Source organism: Carcharhinus amblyrhynchos, chromosome 28 (genome assembly GCF_965287045.1).
Source record: "Carcharhinus amblyrhynchos chromosome 28, sCarAmb.v2.hapA, whole genome shotgun sequence".
Classification (NCBI taxonomy): Eukaryota; Metazoa; Chordata; class Chondrichthyes; order Carcharhiniformes; family Carcharhinidae; genus Carcharhinus; species Carcharhinus amblyrhynchos.
Window position 1 is genome coordinate 28,764,893 of NC_137351.1, and position 19,508 is coordinate 28,784,400.

Genomic DNA, 19,508 nt, shown 5'->3' on the forward strand with positions numbered 1-19,508 from the left:
TATGTGCATGTGCAGAGAATGTGCTATCATAGAGTCATAGAACCCTACAGTGCAGAAAGAGGCCCTTCAGCCCATCGAGTCTGCACCGAACACAATACCACCGAGGCTCTACCCCCATGTCTCTATATATTATACCCACTAATCTACGCATCCCTGGACACTAAGTATGGCCAATCAACCTAACCCACACATCTTTGGACTGTGGGAGGAAACTGGAGCACCCGGAGGAAACCCAGGCAGACATGAGGGGAATGTGCAAACGCCACACAGACAGTGACCCGAGCCGGGAATCAAACCCAGGACCCTGGAGCTGTGAAGCAGCAGTGCTAACCACTGTGCCATCAAGAACCAGGTCCTGATGCATTTGAATAAAATCTGATTTCTTTGGTGTAGTTTCAATAACAGTCCTCTTTTGAAAAAAACATATTTGGAGATTATGATCAGGTAAGATTAACACAAACCTGGTGTGGAAACCTAATTTGATCGATGCCCTGATGTGTGAGTTTGATTATTAATCACAATATATTTTTGAGTAATGATATCACAATGTATCTATCACAAGAAAAATGTTTCTCGCCAACATAAACAAATTAATTTAATCAAATGCCAATCCAAGTTATGGGCGTAATGGTGATGTCATGTGACTGTGAACAATCGCAAACAGCTGCGTAGATTATTTCTTTAATTAAAAACAGCTAATTTCCCAAGAAATCCTTGTTTTTCCTCAATGTTTGAAGTATCATTTTCTCTCTGCTCCCTTTCTGCCAAGTTGCATGATTGAAACCCTGAGGAGAAACAGAAAAAAACTGGAAGGTATTTTCAAGTTCGATGCAAAGCTTTAGAATTGGAACAGTGCAGTGTGCACAAAACAGCACGAGACCAGGAAAAAAACAGGTTAGCTAGGGCTGTCACGCCACCGTGAAAATGTTAGTCACTTTTAAAGAAAAACGTTTATTATTGCTATTAACAAAAAGGAGGCAGTGAGCGCCAACAAGAATGCAAGCTTAATTATAACTGGAGGTTTAATTGAGAAGTCACTTGCCAGCCAGTTGTGGCACTGTGCTGAGGAATTTCTAGTTACGCTTGTTCAGTTGGAAGTGGGACACTTGCTCCCTATTTTTGAGTGGTCAACAAATTTTGTAGAATTGCATTTAATAGCAGCCAATTTCGGATGGTAGAATCCCTACAATGCAGAAGGAGGCCATTCGGCCCATCGAGCCTGCACCGACTCGTGAGCCCACCCAGGCCCTATTCCAGTAACCCCCACATATTTATTCTGCTAATCCCCAACACTAGAGTCAGTTTAGCCTGGCCAATCTACCTAACCCGCACATTTTTGGGCTGTGGGAGGAAACTTGGAGGCAACCCACACGGGGAGAACGTGCAAACTCCACACAGACAGTGACCCGAGGCCGGAATCGAACTTGGGTCCCTGGCGCTGTGAGGCAGCAGTGTTAACCACTGTGCCACCGTGCCGCCTGATGATGACTACATTTTCATGCTTGATGGAATCCTCTTTTACCAGCAAAAGGAGAGAAAAAAAGATATGCAATTTCCCACAAACGGAAATGTGATTGTGATAAGGCGGTTTGCTCTTTTAGTGATGCTGTTCGAGGGTTAAATATTGGCTCGGGTATCAGGGAGGTTCTCCTGCTCTATTTGGAATCGTGCTGTGGCAACTTTCACCAGTACCAGAGTGAGCAGAAGGGCCCTTTGTAGAGCGTCCCTTCTGAAAGACAGCACCTCTGACAGTGCAGCACCCCCTCAGTACTGCGCTGGGGTGCAAGCCTAGATTTTTGTGCTTAAGTCTCTGGCGCGGGACTCGGACCTCTGACCTTCTGTCTAAGAGTGCTCTTGTGCATTGTGGCATTCGTATAATCATTAGCACTGGCGGATTTTATACAGCCAGGAACGAACTAACAAGCAAAAGCGACTTTTCAACCTAGCAGTTATAATTAAGTTCAGATTTCTTCCTTCTTAAATAATTGGATACAACACATTTACATACATTAAATAGAAACAGCACATTTTAAAATCGTACAAGGTTCAATTTTACAAAGCAATATCTGGAAATAACAAAAAAAAACATTTTATTATTTCAAACAGAATTTGTTGCCAAGGCGATTACTGGGTTGATGTTTTTATTTAGAGATTAGCACATTGGATACATCTTTGGCAAGCTGTGACGTTCAGGTATCTTGTGAGCAAGAGGATGCCCCAGTACCAAATATCTTTCAGTATCACAAAAGCAAAAAGGTTGAACATTTACATTGTTATGGAATAAGTTAAAAAAAACAACCGAGAACACACGTAACATTCTTACTTTGGACATACCTCACAAAGCCTTACGAACAACCTGAAAAAAGTGTTCTAATTCAGTCCTCTTCCGAATCTTCACCTTGCCAAAACACAACATCATTCAACAAAGGGACTTTAATGCAATGATTGTTTTTTTTGTTGAGCGTGTGTCTATTGGGAGTTACATTCACAGTAACAGGGTTTCAGGAAAACTTCCCGGCCATAACATTATGGAAATAACTTGGGAATTGGAGTCGCTAAAGTGTTGTTAAGAATTCCACTCGCGAACACAGAGACGCGGGAGGGAAGTTCAGTGATTTTCTTTGGAGGTACAAAACGTGTCTTTGTGCAAGTTGGGGTTCTGACTGTGCCGGTTTCGACTGCGAACGGACGAGAACATGGTGCTGCAACCGGGCACCTTGCACATGTGAAGCTGGCGAAGGTGCACAGTTTTGTAGTGAGCCCGGAATGTCCCTTTGTTGCTGTACATCTTCTGGCAGATGTTGCACATGATGGGCGAGTTAGCAGAAGGGGTTTGTATTAAACAGTCAGCGGGCTCCTTGGCCGCAGCGGCGAGCTGGTACAACTTATCTTTCACCATTAAATCAGAACGCTCAAAGGCGTCCTCGTCATTCAGGGGCACTCCTTGCTCGCTCCCAGCATCCGAATCCCAGGAATGGACACTGCTTCCTGACTTGACACTGGACGCGGTGCTAAGATCCAGCACAGTCCCATCGTAAAAACCATCCCCTCCGTGGGCGTCGCTGGACTGCTCCTCAGCATTGTGGAGGGAAAACACAAAATGTTCACTTTTGCTTTTTCCTTTCAGTATTACTGGAGTCTGACCCATGTGAGTTCTTAGCAGAACATCTTTGCGAGGCTCCTTTGTTACGGGGGTGCTGTTGAAGAAGGTTTGTGTCTCATATGAGCCTTTGGTCAGAAGTTTGTGATGAAGATTGATGTTCGCACTATGTCTAAAGATGAGGAGAAGGAGACACCAAATAAATTAACCTATTTTCCGGCACTGGATTAAGACGCTAAAATCATCTGCTAATCTGGCAAATTGGAGCCACAGTTACATAATCCCCTTTTGCGAGGGTATTTCCCTTCAGTTTAATTAGAAGGTATTATTTTAACGAGTGGTTCCCCTGCGATACCTTTCACTGGTTATAGAATGCACCCTTTATAAGTGCATGTACACCATGTGCAACTTGGCCTGTCACTGCAACTGGGCAAAAGGCATATTCACTGTGCAACCTCCTGGATAATTACAGAGTTAGTAAATCATCAGGACAATAGAGGCTTTCCTTTTGAAAATAAAAGTGACACATGAAGTGTAATGGACAAAGGTAAATGTCAGATGTATTTATGCACTAGTGGATCTCCCCCCTGGCACTGCATCTTGTTGTGTGGATAACTATTTGGATGGAGTGTTCTAACGCACAATGTACTCCATTAAGATGACAATGAGACTTCCATCTGAAGCGCTATAAATAAATATAAATATATAAACACAGACATAGCTCTAACAAAGTCTAATTGTTTCATCAGAGAATGAAATGTGAGAATCAATTTGAGTGTACTTCAGGAGCCAAAATCAAATCTTTTTTGCATTACCCTGTAAATATTTTATTTGTGTGCTGAATTCTGCGAATGCCCATTTTACCATGGAGAATTATGAAGTTGAAAGATTATTATTTGTGTCACAAGCAAGCTTACATTAACACTGCAATGAAATTACTGTGAAAATTCCCTAGTTGCCACACTCCAGTGCCTGTTCGGATACACTGGGGGAGAATTTAATCATGGCTAATGCACCTAAACAGCACGTCTCTCAGACTGTGGGAGGAAACCGCAGCACCTGGAGGAAAGCCTCGCAAATATGATGAGAATGTGTAGACTTTACACAGACAGTCACCCAAGGAGGGAATCGAAACCAGGTCCCTGGTGCTGTGAGGCAGCAGTGCTAACTACCGAGCCACTCTACAAATGGATTTAGTTAAAGCATGTTCCTATACTTTTGAATTTAGCTTTCATATTATCTTTTTTCTTTAGGCTCAAAGATTTACAGTAGCCATATGCATTTAGAAAATAAGTCAAGAAAATAACTTGCATTTATATAGCACCTTATTACATTCTCAGAGTTTTTGGCTTTTCATCTAAAGGATTGCCTTTGAAGTGCAGCCACTGTTATAATGTCAGTAAATATGCCAGTCAATGATATGGGTTTTATTGTAATTAAGGCAGAAGGGTCACTGAATGTTGCTAATAGGGAATAGCAGTATCGCAGAGGAAGACTTGAGGTAGCATGAGAAGAGGGAACATGAGGTTTGACTTACCAGGTGAACAGTGGGATCTGCTGATACTGGAATAGATTCCATAAAAGAATGGGAAGAGAAAGGGACAAAGGGAACTCCTGGGGAATGAAAATACAAGGGGGTGTGCTGACCGAAGGTCCAAGAACACTGCGGGAAGTGTTGGGGAGGGAGTTAAGATGATGTTACTGTCTTGAACACAAAAGGGAACTTCAAGTTATCCAAGGGCCATAAGTAGGGAACCTGGACTAATATGATCCTGGGAAGGAGAGTTGGGAGGTGCGGTAACATTGGGCAGCAAAGACACCCTGCTGTGGTGGGAAGGTCTTGTATTCCAGCAGTATTGGATGGGGTAATAGGGTGTGAAGTACTAGTATCAGAAGTGGATGGGGGAGGGTATTTCTACTGATTTTGTTGGCGTCTAATCACCAGGAAACTCCATCAACCATTTGAGTGAGATTTCAGGGGTAGTTCATTATATGAAGTTCCACATCAAACTATGCTCCTCTCATCAGCCTCTACACTAGGTAACTCCATGATTTAAATGTTGCCTTCACTTACCTTTCCTTCTCCATTCTAAGTTCACTGACTTCCAGTCCTCCTTAAACCTTTACCTCCCTCTGTGCTCTCCTACCGAGATTCACAGACACCCCACTGAACTTGTCAAAGCCAGTGACCTCTTTACTTCCATGGTATTGTTCACTGACCATTTCCTGATATTTTTTACGACTGATATTTAAGTTTAAAATTTAGTTATTAGTGTCACAAATAGGCTTATGTTAACACCGCAATGAAGTTACTGTGAAAACCCCCGAGTCGCCACACTCCGGCCCCTGTTCGGGTACACCAAGGGAGAATTTAGCATGGCCAATGCATCTAACCAGCACGTCTTTCGGACCGTGGGAGGAAACTGGAGAAGCGCATGACATATATAAAACAGTCGGGCCAGTATTAAGCAACTAGAGCCTGCTGAATAAATCATTCCTGAATGTTCGAGAATGGCAGTGACATTGACTTCAACCCCTGCTAAAAATATTGGATGGAGAGAAATAAATAAACATCCAGGCTTCCTGCTGTTCCTGAATCTTGACACGATATACGTGTGTGTGGCTGTGTGTATGAAAGAGGAACAGAAGACAGACTGAGACATTGGATGTTGCAACAGCAATTGTCCAGCTCCTCTGTTATAGAGGAGGCTGTGCTGCAGTGGTACTGTCACTAGACCAGTAATTCAGAGACCCATGGTAATCCTCTGAGGACCCCTGGTTCGAATCCCACCATGGCAGGTGATAAAATTTAAATTCAATAAAACAATCTAGAATTCAAAATCTAATGGTGATCATTACTTGATTGTCGTAATGGTTCATTAATGCCCTTTTGGAATTAGGAGTGGGAGTAGGCAATCCAGCCCTTCGGGCCCACTCTGCCATTCTTTAGGGAAAGAAATCTGCCATCCTTACCCGGTCTGGCCTGCATATGATCCAGACCCGCGACAATGTGATTGACTCTTAATTGCCACTCAGTTCAAGGGCAGCTAGGGATGGGCAATAAATACTGCTCTTGTTCACGATGCTCACATTCCATGAAAGAACAAGAAAGTGTTAAAACCCAGAGTGTTCATTGCGGTTGATTCTTGTCCACCCACTTGCTACACCCCCCACTGCCTCCTGGCAGGCTGTCAGATGAACAATCACTGCTCTTCCCACTGGAATGTCCATTCAGTTGTGAATAAGGTCATAGAATCATAGAACCCTACAGTGCAGAATGAGGCCCTTCAGCCCATCGAGTCTGCACCAACAACAATCCCACCCAGGCCCTACCCCCATATCCCTACATATTTTACCCACTAATCCCTCTAACCTAAGCATCCAAGTACACTAAGGGGCAATTTTAGTGTGGCCAATCAACGTAACCTGCACATCTTTGGACTGTGGGAGGAAACCAGAGCACCCGGAGGAAACCCACTGAGACACGAGGAGAATGTGCAAACTCCACACAGACAGTGACCCGAGCCGGGAATCGAACCCAGGTCCCTGAAGCTGTGAAGCAGCAGTGCTAACCATTGTGCTACCGTGCCGCCCTTGTCACCATGAAGATTTTCTGGTTGATTGCACTGTCACATGATATTGACGGAAACTTGGCTCTCAGAAAATGGCACTGTGCCATGGATACCATGCCCAACCTTTCTTCATAAGATAAACACCCCCATCTCAGCAATTGCACCTTCTATGAACCACATAGAATCACAACAGTACGGAAGGAGGCCATTTGGCCCATCGAGTCTGTGCCAACCACAACCACCCAGGCCCTATTTCCATAACCCCACATATTTACCCTGCTAATCCCCCTGACACTGGGGGCAGTTTAGCACAGCCTATCTGCACATCTTTGGATGTGGGAGGAAACCTAACACGGATACAGGGAGAAAATGCAAACTCTACATAGACAGTGACCTGAAGCTGGAATCGAACCCGGGTTCCTGGTGCTGTGAGACAACTGTGCTAACCACTGTGCCACAGTGCCATCCATACTTCTCATAGATTTTTATCCTTCTTTTAGAAAAGGAGAGCAAAACTGTACACAGCAATCCAAATTGGTCTCATCAGTGTATTGTACAATTGTAGCAAAAGATCCCTACTTTTAAACTCCATGCCACAGGCAATAAATGACAAAATTACATTTGCCTTCCTAACTTGCTGTACCGACATGCTAACATTTTGAGAGTCATGCATTAGGACCCACAACCCTCTGTACTTCAGAGTTCTTGCGGCAGTACAATGGTTAGCACTGCTGCCTCACAGCGCTAGGGATCCAAGTTCGGTTCCTGGCTTTGATCACTGTCTGTGCAAAGTCTCCCTGTGTCTGCTTGGGTTTCATCTGAAAGACATGCAGGTTAGGTGGATTGTCCATGATAAATTGCCCCTCAGTGTCCAAAGATGTGCAGGTTAGGCGGATTGGCCTTTGTGTCATGGGGACTAGCTAGGTAAATGCATGGTGTTGTGGGGAACAGGCCTGGGTGGGAGTGTGAGCCAATGCAGACTTGATAGAACATAGAACATTACAGCGCAGTACAGGTCCTTCGGCCCTCGATGTTGTGCTGACCGGTGGAACCAATCTAATGACCCTCTAAGCTAAACTATTCCAATGTTATCCATATGCCTGTCCACTGACCATTTGAACGCCCTTAAAGTTGGCGAGTCCACAACTGCTGCAGGCAGGGCATTCCACGCCCTTACTACCCTCTGAGTAAAGAAATTGATGGGCTGAATGGCTTCCTTCTGCACTATAGGGATTCTATGATTCTGCAATCTCTCTCAATTTAAATAATATGCTGCTTTTCTAAGTGAACAGATTCACATTTCCCACACTATAGTCCATCTGCCAAACCTTTGACCACTGGTACACAGGTCACTGAAATTGCAGGTGGAGAAGGTAGTTACGAAGGCATACAGCACGCTTGCCTTCATCAGCCAGAGCATTGAGTTTAAAAATTGGCAAGTCATATTGCAGCTTTACAAAACCTTAGTTAGGCCACACTTGGAATATAGTGTTCAATTCTGGTCACCTCACTATCAGAAGGATGTGGAAGCTTTGGAGAGGGTACAGAAAAAATTTACCAGGATGTTGCCTGGAATGGAGGACATTAGCTATGAGGAGGGGGGTGGAGAAACTTGATTTGTTCTCACTGGAACGACAGAGTTTGAGGGGCGACCTGATAGACGTCTACAAGATTATGAGGTGCTTAGACAGAGTAGATAGAAGCTTTTTCCCAGGGTGGAAGAGTCAATTACTAGGGGGTTTAGGGTTAAGGTGCGGGAGGCAAACTTTAAAGGAGATGTATGAGGAAAGCTTTTAACACAGAGGGGTGATGGGTGCCTGGATCTCGCTGGGGAGGGGAAGTAGATATAACAGTCCCTTTTAAGGGCATCTTAACAAAAACATGAATAGGATGGGAATGGAGGAATATGGTCCCCAGAAGGTTAGGGGGCTTTAGTTCAGTTGGGCAACATAGTAGGTGCCGGCATGGAGGGCTGAAGGGCCTGTGCTGTAATTTTCTTTCTTCTTTGAATTATATCTATACACCCTTACAGCTGCTTCATGCCCTTTTCACAACTTACTTTCCCACCTATCTTTGTGTCATCAGCAAATTTAGCAACTATACATTCGATCCCTTCATCCAAATCATTGGTATAGAATCCATACGTACAATGTAGAAGGAGGTTATTTGGCCCATTGAGTCTGTACCAAAAGAGCGTCTTACCCAGGCCCACCCCTCCGTTCTACACCCATAACCCAGTGCACTTACCATGGCTAATCCACCTAACCTGCATATCTTTGGACAGTGAGAGGAAACCGGAGCAGTGGAGGAAACTCACACAAACACAGGAAGAATGTGCAAACCCGACACAGACAGGCACCCAAAGACGGATTTAAACCCAGGCCCCTAGTGCTGTGAGGCAGCAGTGCTAACCACCGTACCGCCGTGCCACCCATATAGAGTGTAAATAGTTGAGGATCCAGTACCAATCCCTGTGGCACTCCACTCACCACATTTTGGCAATCTGAAAATAACCCATTCATATTTATATCTACTCTTTCACTCCTGTAAGCTAACCAACCCTCTAACCATGCTAATACGTTAGTGAAACACCAAAAGGTACAGCAAGTAATTAGAATGTCAAATTGAGCGTTTGCCTTAACTACAAGAGGAATGGAATATTTAATTACGAAAAAAGCAAAATACAGAGGATGCTGGAATCTGAAACAAAAACAAAAAAATGCTGGAAAATGCAGGTCTGACAGCACGTGTGCAGAGAGAATAGAGCCAATGTTTTAAGTCTGGATAACTCTTCATCGGAGCCCTGTCAGCTCTGACAAAGGATCATCCACACTCGAAACGTTGGCTCTATTCTCTCTCCACAGATGCTGTCAGATCTGTTGAGATTTTCCAGCATTTTCTGTTTTTGATTTAATTACGGAAGTCTTGCCACAGCCGTACAGGGCATTGGTCAGGCCGCACCTGATATATTCTCCACAGTCTTGGTCTCCTTACTTAAAGAGCGGTGTACTTGCATCAGAAGCAGTTCACAGAAGGTCCACTAGGCTGATTCCTGGGATAAAGGTGTTTTCTAATGAGAAAAGGTTGAGCAGGTTGGGCCGATGGTCATTGGCGTTAAGAATGAGGGGTGTTCTTATTGAAACATATAAGGTTCAGACAGGGCTTGACAGGGTAGGTGCAGGAAGGATTTTTCCTCTTGCAGGGAATCTAGGACTAGGTGACACAGTTTAAAAAGATTTACAGTGATGAGGAGGAATTTTTTCAACTTGGTGTGGCATGGTAGCAAGCACTGCTGCTTCACAGCGCCAGGGACTCGGGTTCAATTCCTGGCTTGGGTGACTGTGTGGAGTTTGCACATTCTCCCTGTGTCTGCATGGGTTTCCTCCGGATGCTCCGGTTTCCTCCCACATTCTGGCATTGACCCGGACTGTGGCAACTGGGGGAATTTCACAGTAACTTCACTGCGGTGTTAATATAAACCTTGCTTCTAACTAATAAATAAACTTTAAACTTTTCTCTCAGAGAAGGTCGTTAGTCTTTGGAATTCTCTTCCACAGATAGCAGTGGGTCATTGAACATACTCAAAGCTGAGTTAGATAGATTTTTGATTGACTTAACTGTCATGGGGCAGAGTTAAAGCCACAGTGAGGTCAACCATGATCTTATTGACTGGTGGGGCAGGCAAATGGCTTATTTCTGCGCTTAATTCACATAATGTGTTGCGTTCTTGCAAGGCAATACTTTTCTATCAATTCGTCTGCGCAAACCACATGGTAGCACCATGGCCCTTATCACTCAGTCACATCTTGGTCAGTCTCTCCCTCTCCTTACTCCAGAAACTCCTCTTCTTTTGACCAACTTATATCATTCTTGGGATGTAGGTGACTTTGACATGGCCAGGACTTATTGCCCATCCTGCAATCTTTGAGAGGTTGAAGGTGGTGGGCCTTCTTCTTGAATCACTGATACTGTGTTCTATACAACTGAATGGTCTTAGAGAGTGTGGTTAAGAGTCAACCTACAGGCCAGGCAGGATAGCAATGGCTGATTCTTCCTTAAAAGCTATGAGTGAACCAGTTGGATTTTAACATCAGTCTGACAGTTTCATGCTCCTCTTTTCTTCTTAGCATCTTGTGATTTTCAACTTCAAACTTTCAGCCAATAATGGTGAGATTTCAACTGAAATTGACTGGATCAATAGCCCAGGCCTCTGGATTATGATTCCTATAACATAACCACAATGCTCCTGTACCCATGTTTCATCCCTTTTATCCCTCCTTCAAAATCTTCACTTCCTCTCATGCCCCAAACCCAATCCAAGCTCTTCGTCAAGATACACTTTCTCCGTCAGCCTCTGCACTAAGCAGTTCCAGCCTCGACAGCTTAAATTCCACCCTCGACTCACCTTTCCCACTCTGTTCAAAATTCACAGACCTCATCCTCCCTAATCCTAAATTTTAAGTTCAAATTTAATCTTATTTATTAATGTCACAAGTAGGCTGACATTAACACTGCAGTGAAGTGAAAATCCCCTAGTTGCCACACTCTGGTGCCCGTTTGGGTACACTGAAGGAAAATTTAGCATGGCCAATGCACCTAACCTGCATGTCTTTCAGATTGTGGGAGCAAACCGGAGTACCCGGAGGAAACCCACGCAGACACAGGCAGAATGTGCAAACTTCACACAGACAGTGACCCAAGCTGGGAATCGAACCCAGGTCCTTGGCGCTGTGAGGCAGCAGTGCTAACCACTGTGCCACCGTGTCATTCCCCCCCCCACTTTTGATTTATATTAACAGTCAGTCTGACTGCCGGCTGCCTGTGGCTTCTTTACTCTGGTGTTCTCAATCACTGGTGAAATCACCACCAACATTCCCATATCCCAATCCAAGCTGACTTGTTTTCCTTCTGGGGAAAAAAAAAATCACTCCTAAGCAATGTTTCTCCGAACTTCCAACTCCCAGACTTTGGCCTTTCCACGCACTACAGCATTTTTAAAAAATTGACCTGTGGGACGTGGAGTGTCGCTGGCTGGCCAGCATTTATTGACCATCCCTAGTTGCCCTTGGAGGGCAGTTGAAAGTCAACCACATTGCTGTGGCTCTGGAGTCTCATGTAGGCCAGACCAGGTAAGGACAGCAGATTTCCTCCCCTAAAGGACATTAGTGAACCAGATGGGTTTTTCCAACAATTGACAATGGTTTCATGGTCATCAGAAGATTCTTAACTCCAGGTAATTTTTACTGAATTCAAATTGCACCATCTGCCGTGGCAGGATTCGAACCCGGGTCCCCAGAACATTAGCTGAGTGTCTGGATTAATAGTCCAGCGATAATACCACTGGGCCATCGCCTTCCCCTCTTTCTGTAGCCGTTTATCTGCTCGTCCAGTCCCTCACCTCCACCTTTGATGCTCTTGCCTCCAATGAGATCTTCACTCTATTCAGTCTCGGTCACTGTCAGGGGGAAGAAAAGGAAGAGGAGAAGAAGCTGGTCCAGGGATCGTAGGAGGCTCACGTGGAGTATAAACCAGCTGCTGCTTGGTGTACTGTGATGTAGCTCCCTCTGTTAACGCTCCCATTCACATCCTCTGGGCTTCCTGGCCTGGTGTATATGGTCAACAGGCAGCCATTGAGACATCCCCTCTGTCAAAGCTCTGTTTATAAAATGTTGAGAGGTACAGATAGGGTGGATTCTCGGAGGCTTTTTCCCAGGGCTGGAATGGTCGCTACGAGAGGACACAGGTTTAAGGTGTTGGGGAGTAGGTACAGAGGAGATGTCAGGGGTAAGTTTTTCACTCAGAGGGTGGTGAGTGAGTGGAATCGGCTGCCGTCGGTGGTGGTAGAGGCGAACTCGCTGGGGTCTTTCAAACGACTTCTGGATGAGTACATGGGATTTAATGGGATTGGGAGTCACAGATAGTTCTATGGCCTGGTAGGTATGGGTATGATCGGCGCAACTTGTGGGCCGAAGGGCCTGTTTGTGCTGTAGTGTTCTATATTCTATGTAGAACAGCTCACTTCTCGAGGATCAAAACTAACCCTCCCAGTCCTGACTCAAAAACTGAAAATGCTGGAAAATCTCAGCAGGTCAGACAGCAAGTGTGGAGAGAGAATAGAGCCAGCATTTCCAGTCTGGATGATCTTTCATCAGAGCTGATGACAAAGTAAAAAGGATAAGATTTATACTGGAAAGCTGCGGGGTGGGGGGTAGGGGAGGGGGATGGGAGCTGAAATTGATAAGGATACATAGAAAAAAGACAAAAAGGAGTGTAAATTCCTTGTCCTTGTTCAGCTCTGACAAAGGATCACCCAGGCTCAAAACGTTGGCTCTATTCTCTCTCCACAGATGCTGTCAGACCTGCTGGGATTTTCCAGCATTTTCTGTTTTTGTGTCAGATTCCAGCATCCATAATATTTTGCTTTTCTCTCCAATCAATCTCACCAATCCCTTCTCTTCCCCTCCTTGTTCATTGACTCCAGCAACAAGTGTGACAAATTGGTAAATGTGATCTGTCACCAGGATTGAGATAAGCTGCCATTCCTTCACCCACCAACACACCCCTCCTCACAGGGTCCTATCCTCCCTCCTCAAATTGACTTTCTGTCTCTCCTTACACCCTCCTGAAGCTCATCCTGTCTACAAGATCCACCTCTGCCCACTTGACCCTTTCCCACTCGCACTGCTGACATCCAAATTCCCTATCTGACTGACATGTTACCTGACATAGCATCATGAGATCTATGGTGCAGAAGGAGGCCGTTTTTGGCCCATCGAGCCTGCACCGACAACAATCTCACCCAGGTCCCATTCCCATAACACCACAAATTTACCCTCCTAATCGCCCTGACGCTAAGGGTCAAGTCAGCATAGTCAATGAACCTTACCCGCGCATCTTCGAACTGGGAGGAAACCAGAACACCTGAAGGAAACCCAAGCAGACACATGGACAATGTGCAAACTCCACACGGACAGTTACCCGAGGCCAGAATTGAACCTGGGTCCCTGATGCTGTGAGGCAGCAGTGCTAACCACTCTGCCACTGTGCCGCCCCATATTCCCCCCTTTGAAAACAGCTGGCATCAACCCGATCCTCAAAAACCTATTCTCTTCCTTTACAAACTACTACCCCATTTCTAACCCTCCCCTTCCTCTTCAAAGTTCTTTACATGTCTGTTATATACTTAAGTGATTGCAGATTGCTTTAAGAACTGATCAGATGATTTGATGTCATTCGGGTGTTGCACAGGCTGTTGTTTTGCTTTCAGTTTTTAATCTGTTCAGGCCAGAGCTCCTAGAATAAGTCTGTTGTTGTTAGTTTGAATCTGTAGTTCGAAATTTCATCTTTTCCTTTTGTTAAAACCCACACCCCCATACATCATTAGGACATTACAATATCTGTGTCCGCAACTGTACATTTGAACCACTCCAATCAGCTTTCTAACCGATATCATTGCACTGAACCCGTCCTAAATATAAATCACATTTTCTTTTTTTTGTGAAGGTCCCCCCTTTTTTTATCTCTATAATTTTTTACACTATTGACCACACCACCTTCTCCAATGCCTCTCCTCTGTTGTTCAGTTCAGTGGAATTACCCTTACGCAGTTCCATTTTAAATCATAGCTAGAGAGATTCCAGCAACGACTTCTTCATAGTTTCGCAGAATTCCTACAGTGCAGAAGGAGGCCATTCAGCCCATCGAGCTTCACCAGCATCTATCACACCCAGGCCTTATCCCCGCAATCCCATGCATTTACTCTGCTAACTTCCCTGGCTCTTAGGGGCAACCTAGCATGGCCAATTAACATAATCTTTGGAGTGTGGGAGGAAACCGGAGCACCTGGAGGAACCCTACGCAGATATGGAGTCACCAGAGGCAAGGAATCGAACCCGGGTCTCTGGCACTGTGAGGCAACAGTGCTAACTACTGTGCCTCCCTTTCTCAAAGCAACATCAACTCATCTTCCAACTGGACACTTTACAGCCTTCTGGACATACCGTCATGTTCAATGACTTCAGGCCATGAACACTGCCCTCCACTTTGATTCTTTTATTTATTTTGTCAACTTCCAATCTTACCTTGTTTTCTGGTTTTTGACTTCCCATAGCGCCTTCATCATCCTGCCATTACCACTAACTCTGGACCAATAATTCTTTATTACAACCATCATCCCTCCCTTTGTCTTCTGTCATTTAATCTCTCCCACTCTCCACCCGATCCCAGACCTTCCCTTTATCTCTTTTCCCCCTCCCCTCCCCTATTTCCATAGAACCATAGCGACCCTACAGTGCCATTCAGCCCATCGAGTCTGTACCGGTACTCCAAAAGAGCATCGCATCCAGACCCTCCTCTCTGACCTGTCTCCATTACCCTGTGCATTTACCATGGCTAATCCACCTAATTTACCCATCTTTAGATACTAAAGGGCACTTTAGCGTGGCTAATCTATTTCTCCTGTACACGTTCAAACTAAAGGGGAAATCAGAGCACCCGGAGGAAACCCGCACAGACATGGGATGAACATGCAAACCCCACACAGACAGTCATCCAAGGCTGGACTCGAACCTGGGTTCCTGGCGGTGTGAAGCAGCAGTGTTAAACCATTCTGTCATCATGCTGCCTGCTCCAACAACATAAAACCCTTTCTGTGTGGAGTTTGCACATTTTCCTCATGTCGGTGTGGGTTTCATCTGGGTGCTCCGGTTTCCTCCCACAGTCCAAAGATGTGCGGGTTAGATTGATGCTAAAATTGCCCCTTAGTGTCCTGAGATGTGTAGGTTAGAGGGATTAGTGGGTATAATATGTAGGGATATGGGGGTAGGGCCTGGGTGGGATTGTGTTCAGTGCAGACTCGATGGGCTGAAGGGCCTCTTTCTGCACTGTAGGGTTCTATGATGCTATGATTTCTACCTTCCTTCAGTTCCATAGAAGTCATATTCAACAGAACAATTTAACTGTTTCTCTCTCCACAGGTGCTGTCAGACCCTTTATTTCCATTTTGTTTCTAAGCTGACTTATCTTTCTGCACTTGCACTGTTTTTTCTGCCCCCTGCCCCACTATCTTATTCTTGGCCCCTTACTCTATATCATCTGCCTCCTAGTGACATCATCCAAAGAGATGGGATATTGCTGCTTTGTTTCTACACCACTGTCTTAATTCATTCACTGCCTCTAAGCAGTCAGACTTCAGGTCTTGGATAAGCCATACATTCCTCTGTTTAAACACTGGAAGATCTGTTGCTTTTGACCCCTGTCAGAAATTCCATAGCCATGCTGCTCATTCCATCCCTCTCCTTAGCCACTACCTGAATTGGACAGATTATTAGAAACCTTAGTGTTCGATTTGACCCCGAGGTGAGCTTCTGATCTCAGATTGTTGTCCAGGGCAAGAATTGCTATTTCTGCCTCCGGTCTTGCTGCTGAAATCCTTACTCGTAACATTGTCCACCTCCAAACACAACTGTATTGATGTTGACACCTCCTGGCGGGCTTCCCACTCCCTATGCTCTAGAACTTCGCATCTACATCAGGGTATAGCTGCCTACGCTGTCACCCATACCAAGCCCTGCCACTCCTCATGGCCATTCTTACTGACCCTCTCACCCACACCAAGCCTTGCCACCCACCATGTCTATTCTTACTGACCCTCATGCCTGCACTGAGCCCTGCATACCCTTCAAAACCATTCTAACTGACCCACACTATCTGCCCACCCAGAAGAAAACAAAAAGTTTAAAATTTTCAAAAAGCAAGTGTTCCTTTTTAAGGTATACAAGGTCAGTTTGGAAAAGTTTTGTTGGTTTTTCCTTCTGGGCATCTTGCATTAATTCCAATTTAATATCTTATCCCCACGTTTAAATCTCTTCATGGTCTCATGCACTCTATCTCTGTAATCTCTTCCAAACCTACAACCACTCAGCCTGTCACCCACTTCGAACTCTCTGTTCTGGTCTCTTGTGCATCCCACTTCCCTCCATGGATAGCTGCATCTTCAGCTAATTAAACCTCTTGTTCTGGAATCTGCTCCCTGAACATACATGGCTCTCCTTCTCCTCATTTTAGCCTCTTTGGCCTCCATCTTTGTCTTTGACTCTTCATCCATTTTTGCCTGAATACATTTCTGTCAAGCACCTTGGGATCAATATTTACCCAAGCAGCTCCAAATTCCTGATACCCTCACTCTGGCTGAATCTCACTCAGACTGCAGTCTCTCTCCCACTGGCGTGCACAGACTCACTGGTCATGCACTTGCTAAAACCACTGCCTTATGTACAGCTGGGGTGAGCTGAGATGACCCACACACCTAACTATTGGTAAATCTTTCTCTTATTTCTCTTCCGACTTGGGAAGGCGCTATCTTAGACCTGGTCCCTGGGAAATGAGTCTTGTGTCTCAGTGGGGGACCATTTTGAGAATAGTGATCACAATTCTATAAGTTTCAAGATACTTGTAGAAAAAGACAGAAGCAATCTCAGAGTAAAAGTACTAAACTGGAGGAAGGCTAACTATGGCAATATTAGGCAGGAACTAAAGAATGTAGAATGTAGTCTGTTTGAGAGTAAATCTACCTTTGATATGTGGGAGTCTTTTAAAAGTCAGTTATTAACAATTCAGGACAAGTGTGTCCTTGTAAAAATGAACCACGGCAAGATTAGGGAATTTCAGGAAATTGAAAATGGATAATGCTCCTGAGGAATACAAAGACAGCAGGAAAGAACTTAAACAGTTACTTTGGCGTGCAAAAAGAGACCATGAAATGTCCTTAGCAGGCAGGATTAAGGAGAATCCCAAGACTTTTTATGCATACGTAAGGATGAAGAGATTAGTTAAGGAAAGGGTAAGTCCACTCAAGGACAGTGGAGGGATTTTGTTTTGGAGCCAGATGAGGTGGGTGAGGTCCTCAACAAGTTCTTTGCATCAGTATTCACAAAGGAGGAGGATGTGGTGGATGGTGAGTGTAGAAATGAGGATGTTGACATTCTAGGACACGTTGAGATAAAAAGGGAGGAGGTATTGGAGGTTTTGAAAAACGTTAAAGTGGGTAAGCCCCAGGGCCAGATAGGGGTCTATCCCAGAAAACTGAGAGAGATGAGGGAAGAAATTGCTGATGCCTTGGGCAAAATCTTTGTATCCGCTTTAGCCACTGCTGAGGTACCAGAGGATTGGAGAGTAGTAGGTGGGGAGATTATTGGAGAAGATTCTTTGGGACAGGATGTACTCACATCTGGTAGAGAATAGGCTTATTAGTGATAGGCAGCATGGTTCTGTGAAGGACAGATCATGTCTCACAAACTTGATTGAGTTCTTTGAGTAAGTGACAAGAAAAATTGACCAGGACAGGGCAGTGGATGTTGTATACATGGACTTTAGTAAAGTCTTTGATAAGGTTCTTCATGGCAGGCTGATATCCATCTTACCAGCTCACCTTGGATGACTGGAAGGTGCAGTCATCCAAGGTGAGCTGGTAAGATGGATACAAAACTAGCTTGAGCGTAGAAAGCAGAGAGTAGCAGTGGAAAGGTACTTTTCTAACTGGAGATCTGTAACAAGCGGTGTTATACAAGGATCAGTGCTGCGGCCTCTGTTGTTTGTAATATATATAAATGATTCGGAGGAAAATGTAGGTGATCTGCTCAGTAAATTTGCAGATGATTCAAAAATTGGGGGAGTAGTGGATAGTGAGGAGGATTGTCAGAGGATACAGCAGGATATAAATCAGCTGGAGACCTGGGCCAAAGATGGCAGATGGAATCTAACCTGGACAAATGTGAGGTGTTGTAATTTGGAAGGTCTGCTGCAGAAGGAAATTATATAGTGAATGGTAGACCCCTTAGAAATGTTAGCATACAGAGGGATCGAGGCACACAGATCCATAGTTCACTGAAGGTGGCAACTCAGGTGGACAAGGTGGTCAGGAAGGTGGATGGCATGTTGGCCTTCACCAGTTGGGGTGTTGAGTTTAGGAATTGGAAACTCATGTTGCAGCTGTAAAAGACTTTGGTTAGGCCTTGTTTGGAATATTGTGTACAATTCTGGCCACCACACTACCTGAAGGGTGTTGATGCATTGGGAAGGAGAGATTTACCAGGATGTTGCCTGGTTTGGAGGATATGGACTATGAAGAAAGGTTGTACAAATTTGCATTGTTCTCATCAGAGGATGAGGAGGGACCTGATAAGTTTACAAGATTATGACAGGTTTGGATAGAGTCAGAGTCTTTTTCTCAGGGTTGAAGGGTCAAATACTTGGGGGCATAGGTTGAGACTGAGAGGGGGGGAGTTTAAAAGGGATGTCAGGGGCAAGGTTTTCATACAGAGAGCGTTGAATGCCTGGAAAGTGCTGCCGGAGGAGGTGGTGAAAGCAGATTCTATAACAATGTTCAAGAGGCTTCTGGTAGGTACATGTTTAGGCAGGGAATAGAGGGACATGGTCCAGGTAGAGGCAAGAAAATATTAGAGTGGAGAGGCATCTGTGTCGGCACAGACTTGATGGGCCAAAGGACCTGTTCTTCTCTGTACTGTTCTTTGGTGCATTTTTCCAATGTTTTATTTAATTCATTCATGGGTGTCGCTGCCAAGGCCAGCATTTATTACCCATCCCTAATTACCCTTGAACTGAATGGTTTGCTGGGCCTTTCCAGAGGGCAGTTAAGAGTCAACCACTGTGCATCCGGAGTCACATGTAGGCCAGAATGTGTAAGGAGGGCAGATTTCCTTCCCTAAAGGACGTTAGTGAATCAGATGGGTTTTTAATGATAATCATGTCATGGTCACTTTAAGTTCCAAGTTTTCTTTATTGAATTCAAATTTTACCATCTGCCATGGCAGGATTCG

General features: G+C 44.8%; 1 protein-coding gene across 1 annotated transcript in view; it reads right to left on the bottom strand.

Annotated features, from left to right (window-relative positions):
• Positions 1-2,122: 2,122 nt before the first annotated feature.
• bnc1 (basonuclin zinc finger protein 1) overlaps positions 2,123-19,508 on the bottom strand; it is a 108,877-nt gene continuing 91,491 nt past the window's right edge. The window contains exon 5 of the mRNA XM_080214004.1: positions 2,123-3,272. Coding sequence (XP_080070130.1) covers positions 2,609-3,272 — 664 coding nt within the window. The 3' untranslated portion in view covers positions 2,123-2,608. The remainder of the gene's footprint in view (positions 3,273-19,508) is intronic.